The 17,062-nt window shown below is 39.4% G+C and overlaps 2 protein-coding genes across 2 annotated transcripts in view; both read left to right on the top strand.

The window, feature by feature from the left end:
- The window catches only part of LOC115755587 (F-box protein At3g07870-like), a 188,905-nt gene extending 182,377 nt beyond the window's left edge, over nucleotides 1–6,528 (top strand). Inside the window, exon 2 of the transcript XR_007198268.1 lies at nucleotides 6,080–6,528. The gene's annotated coding sequence lies outside the window, so the exon portion shown is untranslated. The remainder of the gene's footprint in view (nucleotides 1–6,079) is intronic.
- LOC115755609 (F-box/kelch-repeat protein At3g06240-like) lies at nucleotides 4,799–6,082 on the top strand. The gene is made up of 2 exons (XM_048278351.1): nucleotides 4,799–5,692; nucleotides 5,747–6,082. Exons 1-2 carry the CDS (start codon nucleotides 4,839–4,841, stop codon nucleotides 6,006–6,008), a joined length of 1,116 nt encoding a protein of 371 aa, XP_048134308.1. The 5' UTR covers nucleotides 4,799–4,838; the 3' UTR covers nucleotides 6,009–6,082.
- Nucleotides 6,529–17,062: the final 10,534 nt, after the last annotated feature.

The raw sequence follows: 17,062 nt of genomic DNA, 5'->3' as shown, positions 1-17,062 counted from the left end.
TCATCGGTAAGGCATCACATCAACTTGCACACACAGGACATCACACGAAATCCAATTATTAACGGCTACTCGGCCCAACTCACACGACGGGTGTGGTTTTACACTACGACCGGCGGTGACTACTAGCATGACCAGGCTTCATCCAATACTTCTAGCGACGGTGTCTGATAGTTAATGTGGTTCCGATCGGCACGGCCCGAAACTATTAGGAATCCCCGTAGGGGCTTCCAACCACAGGTAAGAAAAACGTCTCTATTTTGATTTCTATACTGTAGTATACCAATGAAGTTAGTGATCGGGGCCTCTTGGACTCGGCTCGGAAGCGAGGCGCTCAAACCAATAAGCCATTGCGTATGTCAACCTCTTGTAAGCGGCTGAGGAGTATGTTGCAAGATTGTTTTCCCTCGCGAAATCTTTGGCAAAACTTGCGTCGCCTCTACCCCAAAATGGCTGGCGACGGCTGCGGCAATGAGCAACACGGTGATGAACTTGAGAAATTCATCAATTCTTTTCACTTTTCAAACGTGCAATGAAATATTTTAATTGGTATTTTGAACTTTTGGTGGAGACTTTGGGTTGGTTTATTGGGTGTGCTGTGTTGGAGAGAAAGCTTGGGATGTGATGTGACATTTATAATGGAAATAAGAGAAGAATTGAGAATGAGCTTGTGGGATTGAGTGTTGATTCGTGAAGGTGGATTGAGTCGGGTGGGTGGGGGACGGGGTCCGCCTCCTAGAGACCGGGGCCTAGAGGACGAGGTCCCGATTCTAAGCATTGGACCCACCACGACATGCTTTGTCATGCTCCCTCGGACAATAACAACGACGAATACAATCCTAAGTTGTTCGCTCTTGCGAAATTCTCCGACAACACCCTTGCCGCCTCCGTGCGCTAAAGGCCGTTTGCTATGAAGATGACCAACATTGGCAAGGCATCGGACGTCGACCATCGCCGGAGTCCGTGAAGCCCCGGTTCTTGGCGAGGCTGACCGTGGGTGAGGGTTGGCGGGCGCCCTCATCGAGCCGCATAGGAAAAAAAATAAAATTAAAAGAAAAATAATAAATATAAAATAAAAAGTAAAGTAAAAGAAAGAAAGAAAAACCAAAAAAAAAAAAAAAAAGTGAAAGAAAGGGTATATGCCTCTTGAGTAGGTTAGCTTAACACATTTATAAATTTTAGCCTCTTTATTTTGAAAACCCAGTAGGCTGGCCTAATAAGTTTATTATGACTCATTTATAATTCATTTAAATATTTCCGGGTTATTAAATGGATTTTAGACCCATTTTGATAGATCTAAGTATAACCCATAGTTATTTTTCTAGTCTTCTCCAAAATTTTGAAAATAAACAAGATTTTAAAATATAAAATTTGAAAACAAATTTACATTTCACTCTTCATATCCATTCTAATGTCCTAAGTGCTTAATAATTACTAAGGTACAAGCGTGAGTAGTGTTTAAAAAAACCCCCCACATAAAAAATTTGATTTCATATGGGGAAGTTAAGAATATGTTCACTAAAAGTCTTAAAACTTGTTACGAAAGTGCAGTTGAGTCCTCAAAATGCAAAAAGTGTAATCTAGCCCTAAAACTTATCAAATTGATGAAATTAAGTCCTTCCATTAACTCCATCAAACTTGGCCAAGGGAAAATGCTAAGGTGGCTTTTTTAAATATTTTCTCTCTCATAGATAGCGATGACATGACTAAAACGATGTCATTTTTGGTTTGAATATAAGTATTAATATATTTTATATAATTAATTTTAGAAATTAAAAAATTTAAATAACTGGAAGGGCCAACAATGCTGGAAAAGTGGTTGGCCCTTCCTAGCATGGTGGACGAGTGGCCGGTGGCCGCGTAATTTTTTTAATTTTTAATGTTCATTTAATACAAAAAATTATGTTAAAAATCATATTCGGATCAAAGTGCCATCGTTTTAGGGGAAATTTTCAAAAAAGGGTCCGAAGTCCTCTCATTTTCTCAAATAAGGCCCCCAAGTGAACCTTATTTAAATAAAGACATGAAATGCCTTCATTTTATCAAACAAGGATCTAAATTGAACATTCCTTCAAATAAGGGCCTGAAGTGGCCATAAAATTTCAAAAAAGGACATGATTTTGAGGGCAATTCGATCTTTTTCTATATTTGATTTAACAAAAAAAAAAAAATACAGAGGCGAGGGCCCCTTCCACCTCTGCTCGCCACCCCACCGCCCGGGGGAGACGAAGGCGGGTGGGGTTGCTGGCGCCTTGACAAGGGCTGGTTGGCCCTCGCCAAAGTAGGGAAAGGGTTGGACCTTCTCTCGGATTTGGGTGGGGGATCGCCGATCCTCGCTTTGGCTAAGGAAGGGCAATGCCTGCCCTAATCAAGGCGAGGGCCGTCACATAGGTCACCGGCCCTTGCATCCGGCCAGCGGGGTAGCCGGCCCTTGTGGAGGCGTCTGCGACCCCATCGGCGTTCGCCGTCCTTGCTATCCCCCCACTAGCGGTGGGCCGTCGTGTGGCTGTTTTTCTTTTTTTAATTTTTAAAAATCAGAAAAAGGAAAAAATAGAGAAAAATAAACAAAAAAATCAAAATGAAAAATAACGAAATGCCCTTTAGGCTAGACCCTTTTGTGAAATTCTATGGCCACTTCGGGCTCTTATTTGAAAACGTCACTACTGGTTCTTATTTGAAACAAAGTTTGTAAGTGAGAAAATATTAAAAAAGCCATGTCGGTATTTTTCGTTAGCCTTGGACGAAGCTAACGTAAGGACTCGATTTCATCAATTTGATATAGGACTCGATTGCATATTTTATAAGTTTTAGGGCTCAATTACACTTTCGTGACAAGTTTTAGGACTTGTAGTGAACATAAAGTTGATATATGCTAATTCAAGAAAAACTCATTGGCTTACGTTTTTGGGTGAATATGGGTTCAATTGAATATATCGATGAACTCGTTCTAAACTCCCCTTTTGATGATATGTGTAGGCAAAAGTATTAGGTCTTTACTTGGTTTGACCTTGTTCGATCCATCAACTATATACATATCACATATAAAAAAAAAAACCTTCAAAATACGCATATTTCATATTTAAAAACTGGTTATTCACACCCTAAAACTCCCTTGAAAATTCTCATTAGTATTCTCTTTCTCTCCACTATATATCTTTTTTACCGAAATTAACAATTAAGAAGTATCTCTGAAAAAAAGAACCCTTTTAACAAATTTGGCTAGGCTCAAACTAGGCCCGATTGAATAGAAAATTATTGGTATAAAGGAATGCGCCCACCCCTCACATGAAAATTCTTCCATTAACTCTGTTCAATTTGACTCTTCGAAAATACTGATGCGGCTTTTTCGCTATTAATTTGTTAAGGCACTCGGCGCCAATGTAACATTTTTTATTTTATCTTTTTCAAGAGATAGGCGCCAACATGGTATCTCTTCTTCCTCAAGCCAACATCTTCCTCCTCCTCTGCCTTCATACACCAACACTGACTCCAAAAAACACCCTCATACATAGTTGGGTGTTGATATTATTCAAAGAAGATAGTCTTAAAGGTTGTTTGAGGTGCCTTGGTGAAAATATAGGAATTGAGTAGGGAGGCCTAAATGAACTCCAAGGGGAGGTACTGACGAATCTCGGTGGGGACATTGGATGGATTTGTTTGTTTGTTTTTTTTTTTTTTTTTTTTGTAGATCGAAAGATGGATGGATTTGTTCAAGAGAAAGATTTTTGGCATATGCTTTTGAGGCACATTGTTGAGAGAAATTTGAAGGTTTTGTGTGAAAGGAATATATTGTGTTGTTACCTGGAAAAGGAGCAGAATGTATGCTGGCACTAAAGTGGGGAAAATAGTGGAAAGTGCGGTTTAATATGGTTGCGTAGAAACCATAGAGATTGCAGAACTTGGACATTCGCAAGTTATCGTGATTTTCTTAGAAGAAAAGTGCTTGGGTTATGTTAATAGTTGTAGATGACTTTCGAAGGAGATATGTGTTGTTTAGCCAATTAAGAGCTTTAACCGGAAGGGAGGCGGGTAAAACCGATCAAGCTTGTGTCGATACATAGTTGCATGGAGTTTTGCTCAAAGTTGTTAAAAGAATTCCGAAAGGTGGAGAGCACGGTGAGAGACCACATCATTGCTAGGAACCATAATAGTAGCAAAATTGATGAGCTAGATTGTTACTATAGTCGCCCCATAGAATGCTTTAGAGTGTTGTTGTGACTATAATATGCTTCGCATATGTGCTTATTACGAAGAACTACATGTAAATAATCCCATCGGTTGTGATTGAATGTTGAACTCCTAAAAAGTTATAGTCAAGTAAAATTGCTAACTATTTTGTTCTTTTGCGAGCTTGGAAAATAATTAGAGTTTTGAAGTTCCATTGAAGACAAAAAAAAAAAAAAAAAACTGATGAGTCCAATTCAATGCTCATTAATCAACCAAGCCTATTTAACTTTCATGCAAGCAAAGGGTTTCGGCCACAAATGATCCAAGGGGTCCAATGAAGAGAAGGTGCCTTAAGATATAGTTTTTAGGGGATGATTAAGTACATCTGAATCGAACGCTGGAGGGTTGTTTCCTAATTTAAATAGGTTTTCTATTTAATATGCTTCCTGATTTAAAATTTTAAAATTTGATGTTTCCTAGTTTAAGGTTTCCTAATTTGATGTTTTGTAGTATGATAGTTTTTGATTTTAAGGTTTTCTAGTTTGATATTTTCTAGCTTAGTGTTCTAGCACCTTTATAAATAAAAGAAGAATCTTCAGTTCTACAGTCAATAATTCCTTGCTGGTTATCACCCAATCTCACCACCACGCATCACTGGTCAAACCCTAGCCGCCATGAGTTCCGACGACAAACCGAAGCTCCCTCAGGACGTCGTTGTGGACATCCTGAAGCATTTGCCGGTGGAATCTCTGCTCCGGTTCAGGTGCGTTTGCCGATCATGGCGTTCCACCATTGACGACCCTCGTTTCGTGGCCCTCCACTTCGATAGCTCCGCTCTTGGCGCCTCCAATTGGCACAAGGTGTGTCTAGATTGGAGCGATCCTTTGCGAAACCTGTGCTCTGTGTTCTCCGATGTGTCTCTTACCCTGCCTCTTCAGCTACAAATCGAAGTCCCGTTTGGTGCTCCTGACAACCGTTACGTTTTTATCGGTTCGTGTAATGGTTTGATCTGCGTCGCGAAACTTCACGAAATTTGCTATGACCCGACGATTTATTTGTGGAATTTATTCACCAGAAAGTACAAGGTGGTTCTACTACCCGGTCTACAGCATCAAAGGGTAGATTTAGGATTTGGCTTCGACGCCACGTCTAATGACTATAAGATTGTGAGGCTTCGTGATAATCCTGGACGGCTCGGTGAGGAGAAGCCTGGAGTCCAGGTTTACTCGCTCCGTACAGATTCCTGGAGAAGTTTGGAGTGGAAAAGTTTGGAGTGTGAGGCTGCTGCTTTCCGCGCCCCAAATCCCGCGGTCTTCTTCAATGGGAGTCTTCACTGGTTTATTTTAAAGTTCAGTGATCTGATGGGGACTTATGTATACGGATCAATACTCTCGTTCGACCTCGCAGGTGAGGTGTTCGATCAAATGGCTCTGCCGGAAGAGTTTTGTAATGACCATTCAGAACTTTCTATGGCAGTACTCAATGGCTTGCTGGCGGTGTTCATTGATTGCGTGGAGGAGGGAGCTGGGTATCCTGACTCACATCCCATTTGCTCTGTTGATTGCATGGAGGAGGGAGCTAGGTATCCTGACTCGCATTCCATTTGTTCTGTTTGGGTCATGAGGGAGTACGGCGTGCCCGAGTCTTTGACTAAGCTATATACTTTTGACGTTTGTGCACTAGTAAATGAATTCTATGGCTTCACAGGCAATGGCGAGGTTCTGATGTCCATGGATGGCAGAGGACTAGTTTCTTGGAATCCAATCACGAGACAATTTGAAAATCTTCCATTATCGACGAAATGTGACATGGTCACCGTTGTAGAGAGCCTCGTTTCACTTTAGATATGACTGGATTGCTACTCCATTTACAAGTGCAAAAGATTGATTCTACTTGAAGAAAAGTTGAAAAATACATCTAAACTGAGAAGAAATGGTCTTATTCATCTACGCCATGGCCACAAAATGATGAGCAGAGAAAGTGAGGTGTCGTCCTTTTACTTTTGGCACTTCTTGCAAGCTTTAAAATGCGTTTTCATTCACCTTATTTTTTCTTTAGACTAGTGGAGTGCGTTCTTTGTACGAGTGAAAGTATGCAACTCAAGACAGTATCTACAACTTCAGCATTGCTGCTACGAGTAGAGTTTAGATGATGCAGACAAAAATGACCCAACCTTTTGAATGGTATGCACGTATGTGTTTGATTTGATGATGCCACCATATGCATTTTTCAGCTCCTATAAGACCAAACTACACAGTTTGAATTTATGCCACCATATAACTTGATTGGAGCAAGCACGACTTATCAAAGTACATGTATCATCTTTTGTGTCTCCTTAAGTATTGGAGTACATCTCCTCACTCAGGACATGCATTTATTGTACCTCCAGGGTGATAATGCAGTGGATCTAAAAAAATCTTTTGACTGGAAGGATTTATGTGAAAGGGTGTTGTGATCACAAAAGAAACAGAACTTACATGAGTTCTTGACAGGATAATGAGTTACACAAGCTGGTTCAGAAGTTTGAAGAAAATACAACTCCACTGGATTGTAATTACTTTGGCTAGCTGAATCACTTGCACAAACACATAGTTGTATGCAATCAAGGAGGTAGGTAGATTCTCTGTTCCTACATTTTTAGGATAGAAGAGACGGCAAGCAAAAATGTCTCCACAACTGACTAATGCAGATGCCTAACCTTGTCATTAGTGAACATTTTGAACTTCCACATACCTTATCAAATGTAGATTTTGAGACTCAAACCTTGTCCATATGTAACATCTCAAGATGATGCAATTGCAGAGATTTTGGATTCTTGAAGCTTGGAGGATTAGGTACCTCAACCAAAGATCTGCATCCATAGATGCACAAGTCTTCCGACAAATCTAATCTTCCTTGGATCTTGACAAGATTATGACCCTGACATAGATCAAGTTTGGTGAGCTTCTTCACGTTCGAGAGATCTGGCAATGTCTCAAGTAGAAGAGGAGTTCACCTGTAGATTTATCGGGTTCTTCGTACCCTCAAAGCTTTGAATCTCATTTAGATTGTGACATTGCCGCAGGTGAAGTTCGATAAGCTTCATCAAATTCAATAAATCAGGTAATCTCTCGAGTTGTAGAATCTCTATGAGCTTCAAAATTCTCAGAGTTTCCAAGCCTTGAAACCTCTGAAGATTGATCAGATTATGACGGTGCCCCAATTACATTCATTGAGCTTCTTTAAGTTTGAAAGATCGGGTAATCTCTCTGAGTGTATTCAATGCTCTAAGGTCCAAAGCTTGAAGATTCTCCAAACCTTCAAGGCCACGGACACCTGTTATTGCAGAAGAAGAATAAACCCTAGGCTCTGATATTTCCTCAATTTGGTAGCTCTGTCGATGTTTCCACTGATTGAGAGGATTTAATAAGCAAGCACAATAAACTTGATGGAAGCCTGAGGAGGAACTGCAGGTTTAAACAAAGAAGTTCAAGTCTTTTGAGTTCAGAGAGGAGACCAACATCTGCATGGAGGACAGTTACGTTGACACAAGCTAACTTTAGAGGCTCCAGATTGCATAACCTTCCAATCCACCATGGTGATGGATCCCATTCAAGCTTGGTCATGTCTACAAATATACCTTCCAATCCACAATAAACTTGATGGAAGCCTGGGGAGGAACTGCAGGTTAAAACAAAGAAGTTCAAGTCTTTTGAGTTCAGAGAGGAGACCAACATCTGCATGGAGGACAGTTACGTTGACACAAGCTAACTTTAGAGGCTCCAGATTGCATAACCTTCCAATCCACCATGGTGGTGGATCCCATTCAAGCTTGGTCATGTCAACAAAGATAGAATCCTCTTCAGCCAAACAAAACTCGGGAACTTGTGCAATCTCCAAATTCAACTATGCCCAATTTGTCAGGTTTGATACATTCGGAACTGTCTACATCAACTTAGTACCAATATGCAAAGTGAGCAGGCTTTCAGGTAGTCTTGGCAACATATTCTCGTGTCTGAAAATTTCAAGATTTTCGAATATAAAAACCTCCCAATCTCATTGGGGATTGTCCCCTCCAGACGTTGGCAGAATTCTGCATTTATATCTTCGAACTTCTCCAACATCCTTAGTATTTCCAAATTTTTCAAGTTTTTATTTGGGCAACTCTGCAATATGGGTATGGGCCAGATCACTAGTGATTTAATTTCATAATTGAGTCCAGAATTCTCTTGAGGGACTTACGACCACTCGAAGACCAATGTTCAAACTTTATGAGCACTCCAATCTCTAGAGGAAATTGAGAAATTTCAACATGTTCCAAAGAGAGCCTCAGTAGAAAGTCCAGACAAGGAGTGATCGTTCAGTGATTCTAAGTGGCTCAGCTTCTCTGGCAACCTTTGAAGTTTACTACTCAAGTTTAAAAAAGAACCAACCACTCTAAACTTCCTCAGCTTCCAAGGATCAACTGCTCTAAACTTCTCTGCAAGTATGCACAACCAGTCAAATTCAAGACTTTTAAGTTCCCTGCTATCTGACCAAACAATTAAATGATCGTGGATTGAACAAAGAGGCTGCAACAACAAAAATATAGTGGGTTTCACTCGGAATAATTGTCCCTTTATATGACTGCAACTATCCCAACATTCTGAAAACTAACTCCGCGATAGATCAGGAATGACCATGTTCACCTTGGAAAAAGTGGTCAGGGTAAGCCACGGAGGAAAATTATGCCATGAAAGCGAACTCAGCTCAGATAGGATGGGAGGATTCTTTGGGAGTATAGTCGCCCGAAAGCCTCTCGGAGGCCAATTATCCAGGACAGGCCTCATTTCTGGTTATCTCAGATTTGATAGCCTCCCTAACTCTTCATGCGTAAAGAGTGACGACCCAGACCTTGTAAGTACGGAGGGATGTGCTAGTGCAACGTGCTTTGGTGGTACGCGGGTGAGGCTAAGCACATGTCTTCTGACCTATATCGCTTAGGGGGAGTCCTAAATTAGTTGATAAGGCTTGAGGTTCTCTACTCTGTGTAATACGCTCTAAAACCGTGAGGGCTAGTGGGCCTAAAGCAGACAATATTATACAGTGATAGTCCCCCTAGGTCCTTATAGGTGGTATCAGAGCTAGCTCCTGACCGTGTGTAGGGTCATAGCGAGGGTGTTGTGCCCGTAAGGGGGCCGAATGTGACGACCCGGACTCGGTCGGTACGGAGGGACAAGCTAGTGCAATGCCTTGGCATTACGCTGGTGAGGCTAAGCGCATGTCTTTTGTCCCACTTCCCTTAGGAAAGAGTCCTAGGTAGTTGACGAGACTTGGGGTTCTCTATTATGTGTAACGCGTTTTAATGCCGTGAGGGCCAGTAGGCCCAAAACGGACAATATTATGTAGTGTTAGCCTCCTGGATCCTTACCTAAAGAGTTTTTTCGATTTCCATTTTTCTGTTCCGTATTATAAGAAACAAAAAATGAGACAATTAAATGATGTTTAAGCAACAAAAAATCTCCCCTTCAAACGTGAGAGCAATATGAGCATTACCTACATATAAATATGTGGCCAGATCAATTAGTTGACAAGAATTTAGAATAACCATTTTAAGCAAACAATCACTATGAACAGGCAGTAAATGTGTCGAATTGATGGGGACAAACATATTTAAATGCAATTCTGCCTTCATCACAATGTCCGAAGCTTCCTCAAGATTCCATAATCAGTTTTGTTTCTCTATTTCCATGTAACATTCTTGGCGAGCAATGTCCCTATCCAGGTCTGTTAGCTGACCCTTCATCCATAGCTTTTTGTCTTCTATTGTCTGCTCCAAATTTTTCCGAAGACATCTGCTGAAGGAATTGTAGACGTTCACCTGGGCAGAGATTGGAATCATTCCACATGCGAAGTACAATCCTTTTATCAAATCCAATGAAAAGGCAGGTTATATCAAGAAAAATCTGCTTTTGCCGATCATCCAAAGCGTCATAACATGTTTTTAACTTTCTCTTTAACTTCCTCATGAGGAACCTTTTCCAACTCCTTCAATGTAACGTCCCAACATCTTTGCTTATACCAGAGAGCAGTGAACCTATAAACTCAAGAGCAAGAGGCAGACCTCCAATCATTTTTATCGCTGCATTGGAGAAATGAGCATACTCATCCAAGGGATGATCTGCTCCAAAAGCATGTTTGCTGAAAAGTCCAAGATAATGATTGAAGTCCATTTTAGTAAAGCTCATAAGTACAACAGACCTCGGGCACATTCAAGACTTCTGTGTTTCTACTGGTGATAGTTATCTTACTTCCTAAAGCAAACCACACTGGCCTTCCCATAAGTGCATTCAAATGAGTCTTTTTTTTTTTATCAACATGATCAAGTAGAACCAAAACCTTTCTTTTGTTGCCTTAAACCCCTCAATGCCCTTTGGCTGTGGAGTTTTCAGACATTAGAAAGAAAGCAACAATCTTCAAAACGATGTGACAGCTCGTTGTATCTGATTTTGGCGAGAGGAGTCTTTCCTACACTTGCCATTCGTGGATTCCTAGAATCTGTATGTCCTCTGTATCGCCACATACCATTCTATTAATTTCCTTGGCATGATGTTTGACGTCGACCAAGCACTCAGTCACAAGCATATAAGCCTTTTTCAACTCAGGTGTAACCTTTTGGATAATACGGTTTACAAGTGCTCCTTCGCATCTTATAATGCCGGATAAAGAATTATAAGAATGACGAAAAGGTATGTTAAGCAGAAGCTACGAATCCGAAAGTCAAAACCACATACCTAGTGGTCGTTGATTCCATGTCCCATTCTTTTAGATCCCCAACCTCCTTAAGAGCACAGCCTTCCACTTGCAGATAACCTTAAATTGCTCATCATGCGAAGCCAAGGCATCTCCACAAGTTCTAGTTTGATGACGAACCTCGAATGGTGAAATGTCATAAAAAATGGGCATGATCTTCTGTCTCATTGATTTCCTATAGTCCACCATTTGGACTGGCTCATTAAGACGCCATTTACTAAAGGCATAGCCCATGGAAAAGATGGGAATTGAAAGTTTTTAATGGTTATACCATGATCCCCCATTTGGCCGGCAGGCATATGACAGTTCCGGCCACCCGAGTAAGGCCATTTTTGTCAAATAATTCTGGGTGAAAAATAGAACTCTAAGAAGCAGAAAGCCCCCATTGGTATTTGATTAAGGTTTAAGGTAATTCTCTCTCTCTCTCTCTCTCTCTCTCTCTCTCTCTCTCACTATATGCTTCTCCCAATTGGATCAAAGACAACCCTCTCTGCTTTTGGTCTCGCTCTCTCTACTCTTGCTCTCCCTCTCTCCCTCATTTTCTTCTTCAGTGCTAGTTTGCGATTGAGAAGTGCTTTGATTCACTTTCAATCGAGTCGCACGCGTGGATTTGCAGAAGAGAATTTTGAACTGACATTCAGGTTCGATGTTTCCGCACCTCAACCAACTATTGTTGTTAGTTGTGCAATGTAAGTTCCACCATAGAGAATATGAAGACTCTTTTCTCATCTTTTCGCTCACAACTGTCTGCAATTTCCTTTTTTGGGCTTGTAATTTTGTTAGTCAATTTGAGGATGCTTATCACTTGGCCTGAGATTGGACTCAAATTGTTTAGGCATTTTCAAAAAAGATCAGTAGTGGCAAAGCGGCATGATTAGGAAGATAAGAGGCTTTAAATTTCCATATGGTTTTTTGGTATAGTGTCAAATTGTCACTGTGGTTGATTGTTCAATATGAAGGGTTTGTTGGTTTGAACATTTGAATGGCAATATGTGGGAATAGGAATAAGGGGGAAAATTGGTTTTGATGGAGTCGAATTCAATGCTAAGAGTCTCAAAACACTCCCAATTGCCTTCAGCGGGGTTGCTAATCGGCGACGCCTTGCGGTTTCTTTCAGATTCGATTTAGACGGCTTGTCTCCCAACAGAGACAATGCAATAGAATGGGCACTTACCGAGTTCGGAGAGAGAAAAATATTGAAAAAAACAAAAGCATCGGACTTTTCTGCTATTCAAGATAAACGGACTTAACGGATAATCTTAAGAAAAAATTGTTAAAAAAGTACTAAACCTATTTCACTTTCGTCAATTCAGTCCTAAACTTTTTAATTTTGCCAATTTAGTCATAAGTCTTTTCCAATTGTGCCAATTCAGTCCTAATTTTTTTTTTTTTTTATAAATCCAATCCTAAATCTTTTGAATTTGTGCCAATTCAGTCCATTCAGCCAACTTTAGCAGGTTGGCACTGCCGTGGATAATTTTTCAAATTATTTTTTAACCTTTTTTTTTTCTCTTTGTTTTTTCTTTACCTTTCTTCTTCCTCCAGCTAGTGGAGCTAGCGACTAGCCGTAGGCTGAAGCCGACAAGGTCAACCTCGCCGGCCGCTTGCAAGGGCAAGGCTCGCTATCCCCGGATGAGGCGACCTTGTCCAGCGCTAGCGCCCACCGGCAAGGGTGAACTTTGCCTGAGGTTGGGGAGGTCAACCTCGTTGGCCATAGCCTCTAGCTAGCTGGCAGTGGTGATTGGCTGGAGGAAGAAGAAAGAAAAAGGAAAGGAAAAGAAAATTAAGGAAAATAAATTATAATTTGAAAAAAAATATTTAAATATCATTAAATATTGTCCATGTCAACTCCGACCAACATCCACATCGGTGCTTGCCAGCTAAAGTTTGTTAGATGGACTGAATTAACACAAATTCAAAATGTTTAGGACATAATTGGCACAAATACAAAATATTTAGGACTAAATTGACACAAAAAAAGGTTTAGGACTATATTGACACAAATAAAAAAGGTTTAGGACTGAATTGGAAAATTTTAAAAATTTTGGAACAAAATTGACAAAAGTATAATAGATTTAGGACTTTTTTTATATTATTTTCCCCTCATCTTAAGGATGTAAATGTAGGTTCCAAAAATTTTAGTATGCAATCGTACTCGATGTATAAATTTTAGTACTTCCCATACACTGATTCTCATTATTTAGGTAAAAAAGAAAAGAGGGAGTAAGTACAGGTACACGGTTGCTAAGTTCGAAACCTCAAAATTCTCAATGATGCGAGTGGAACAAACTGAGCATGGGGAATACATGACAAAGACTTTTACAATCCCTACAATCAATTTTTTGACTTCTCTTCCTTCACCAAGTCTACAAATTATTATTCTCGCATTATTCGACACCTCATCCTTTAGCTCCTCCCTTTTTCACAATTTCCCTTCACTCCGGTGAGCTCAGCCACACCCGCTGGGCATCGTCTACAAAGGCAGACCGTTTCTACAGTTGGATTTCGCAATTGTGTTAAAATCGAATGTGCAATCACACCAACTTTCTGATGTTTTCTTTCTGAAATTGAGCAAGCTATTTCCTAGAATTATCTTATTTGAAATGAAGGGGACGGTGGAAGTAATGAACTCATTACACCAAACTGATAGCAACTTGAATGAGAATGACATATCATGCTTGGATCGCTTCTAACTTGTCGCTTTTAACTTAACCAAACAATAAAAGTTTCCATATACATCGACAAGAAATTCAAATTCTGAACTGGACTTAGACGGTGATGAAGTTTACTAGCAATTTCCGTGCATTTTCCTCTATAAATTATGCAAGTTGCATGGTGTTGTATGGTGTTTAGTCTAAGGCAGTTGTCTAATTTGCAACTAGACGTTGGGCGATACTTTCATTTGTTTAATGTGCAATTTCTGAATGTACTTTCGGGAAGTTTAAGGTGCATTGGCAACATTTCTGATATGAAAAAATCAATTATGTTCATAATTGATTTTTTCTGATTTTGTTCCTCGAACAAGTTTTAGAGAATTAGAACACGTTTGGTAACCACACAAAATTTCTGTCCAGAAACAGTAATGTGTTTGGTAATTGCATAAAATTTTTGTTCTCAAGAACAATTTCTCTTCCCAATTTTTCATTAAAGTCAAATGATTACGTATTGTGACTATAAAGTCAACCTATATGGCATCACTAATAAAATGAATACAAATTATGTATAATTTATAATTAGTCTATTTATTTCGTGAAGCATGAAAATATATGCAAGATCCTTAAGAATGAACATAAGCTCAATAGGCAATTCGCATTTAAATTTTTGCCATGAATTTGCACTTAAATTAGCTTATGAAAGAAGTCCGAATAACCCATAGACTGCTCCATGATGGTGCTAATCATGTAGAGATGGATTGAACATAAGCTTAATGGTACTGCTCCGCAAAGTTTGCACTTAAATGGCTTGCTACGATAAATATAAATGTTGTAAAGTATTTGAAAAATATATTACAAAAGTTGGAAACACAAAAGTCATGGAATCAAACGACGAGTAGAGGTGTCAAACAGGTGGGATGGGTCGGGTTTGGGTTGAGTCGAATATGGTCTGACCCATATTGACCCGTTTAACCCGTTTGAACCATTTTCGTGCGATACATGTCTAACTACCCATACCCGACACAACCTACATTCGACTCGATCTATATTATTTAAATATTTCTATATTTTACAAAATCATGGAGTATTTATTTCTTATAATATGTTAAGAAAAGCGATATTGCTAAAACACTTTCATGCAATACAAATCTAGATTTTTTTTTCTACACCATCATTTTTTATTTTAAAAAAAATTATTGTAGTATAATAATTTTATTTTCTATGTTATTTTCCTTTTTCTTCGGTGGTTGGAAATGACAGCCAACGGCGGTGGACGGCAGCATACAGCTATGGTAGAGCTGGTTGGTCGAGCGATAAGAGTGGCGGACGAGTGAGAGGAGTTGATTGGTCGAGCATTCTTCTCTGAGGCTTTGTTGTTGTTTTTTTGGGTGGAACAAATAAAGTAAGAGCCTTCCTCGAACATTCTCATTTTGTTGGTCTTGTTTCTCAAAAGTGATTACGGAACAAATAATCAACTTGTTTTTGGTTCTTGTTTTTGCTCCAAATCTATTCTCAGGAATAGATTAAGAGAGTTTGAGATTCAAAACAATTTACGTTATCGAAGAATCAGAAACTTAATTAGAGAATCAGAATTGATATCAAACAGGCTTACGGAATCATGAGAGGAGGATGCAAGGTAGGTAAGGGATGGGAATTTTTTTTTTCCGGTATGTTACTTTAAAAAGAATCTAACAAATTTGCTCTAAGTGCGAGAGAAAATAATCATAATTATTTTTTAATCTAGGACAAGCTAAAGGATCCAAATACCAGCTCAGAAATCTCATTCCAAGTGATACAAAAATAAGTGACCGAACAATTACAGGGGGACGAGTGTTGAATTCAAGCAATACAATGGAATTTACAAAAACATAAAAAAAAAAAAAAAAATGGAATGTACAACCAAACTCGAGTCACTCAAACACTTTCAATGTTTTCCAATCCCAAATACACTAATAACTCTCACAGTATTTAGCCCTCACAATCCATCACAAAATAATTTTTCAACCTCACTAAGGAGTTACACAAAATCTTAGGACAAGATTTTCACAGATTCTAACACTCAGGGTACAATCTAGGAGCACAAACTCCTCTTGGATACTCATCACAATGAAAACATATTTCTTATATATTAAAGAATTGAATCTAAAATAGGAAACCCATTTTTAGGAAATATATTCATATTAGGAAACCACTGCAAACAAGAAACCTAAATTAGGAAAGTTCTATTTTTTGTGCTAAAACTTGAGCCATGTTTTCAACAATCTTCACCTCGGTTTAACATTTGAGCCTAGTCACAATCACTTTGCTGGAATATGATTTTCACTATCAGTCTCCCACGGCCTTTTTTGAGTCAACTACCGTATAGATCAGTTAAGCCTAAGCCTCGCTTGAACTTCACCATAATCGATGACATTATTAAGACACCAGATAAGGATTTTTCAACATAACCTCATCTATCACAGATAAAACAAATCCACCGTTAAATCTATATCCGTCAAGAGACTAAATACGCACCTTGTTAAACTCGGTAGTGACAACAACAGTTGGCTTGACAAGCTCCACCTCACCACAAGTATCATTTGTATTGATTACTTCGCTAGAGCCCGCTACCTTAAGAGTTTCTGGTTGCAACTTCACCTTGGATTGAACATTGTCAAGACAGTATAAACACCATCACAATTGTGACATCCCGAAATTTTGAGGTCTATAAGAAAATAAATTTGATGGATTTTAGTCTCAAATCTTCGAGAATCTCTTCTCCCGATGAGGAGCTTGGCTTACCCAATAGTAGGGTTGCGGCCCCCTTGCAGACGAAGGCAACGGCGTTGCAAGCCCTTGCGGTGGCCGGCAAGGGCCGCGAGCCCTTGCCTCACCGTATCCGGCCTTGCGTTGTTGACCTCTTCTTCCTCTTCTCTGACGACGATGACCTTTTGGCCTACCCAACAGAGAGGTTGCGGCCAGCTTGCGGACGAAGGTGTCGCCTTGTCGGATCTGCTGTTGACGCCCACCACGAGCCCTTACCAGCCTTCAGCCACCAAAAAATAAAAAAGAATAAAAAAAATGAAAAATAAAGATTGAAAAAACTGAAAATTGAACCAAACTGGTTTTTTGGTTCAGTTTATATTCAGTTCGGGACAAGATTTGATTCGATTCAAGGTTCCCTCCTAATGGTTCGGTTTAGTTCGATTTTTTAAACCGAATCGAACTCAACCATTGACACCCCTAGATACAACTTGCTGGATTTTTCCTAGTTGGAGAGAATGATGCGGGGTGCATATTTTTAAATAGTTATTTCTATTTTATTTATTATCCTACTTTATCTTAGAGATGACGATTTTTATGTTTGTATGTAAAACAAATAAAAAGTGCCTTTTCTTGTCCTACATAAGAAAGATGGGAAATGTGAGAAACTTTATAAGACAAAAGCTATTTTAATCTTTCAAAGAAATGAATGGGTTAAGTGGGCTAAACCC

Source organism: Rhodamnia argentea, chromosome 4, assembly GCF_020921035.1.
Source record: "Rhodamnia argentea isolate NSW1041297 chromosome 4, ASM2092103v1, whole genome shotgun sequence".
Classification (NCBI taxonomy): domain Eukaryota; kingdom Viridiplantae; phylum Streptophyta; class Magnoliopsida; order Myrtales; family Myrtaceae; genus Rhodamnia; species Rhodamnia argentea.
Note: the sequence above shows the minus strand (reverse complement) of the source record. Positions and strands in the feature narration are given on the sequence as shown.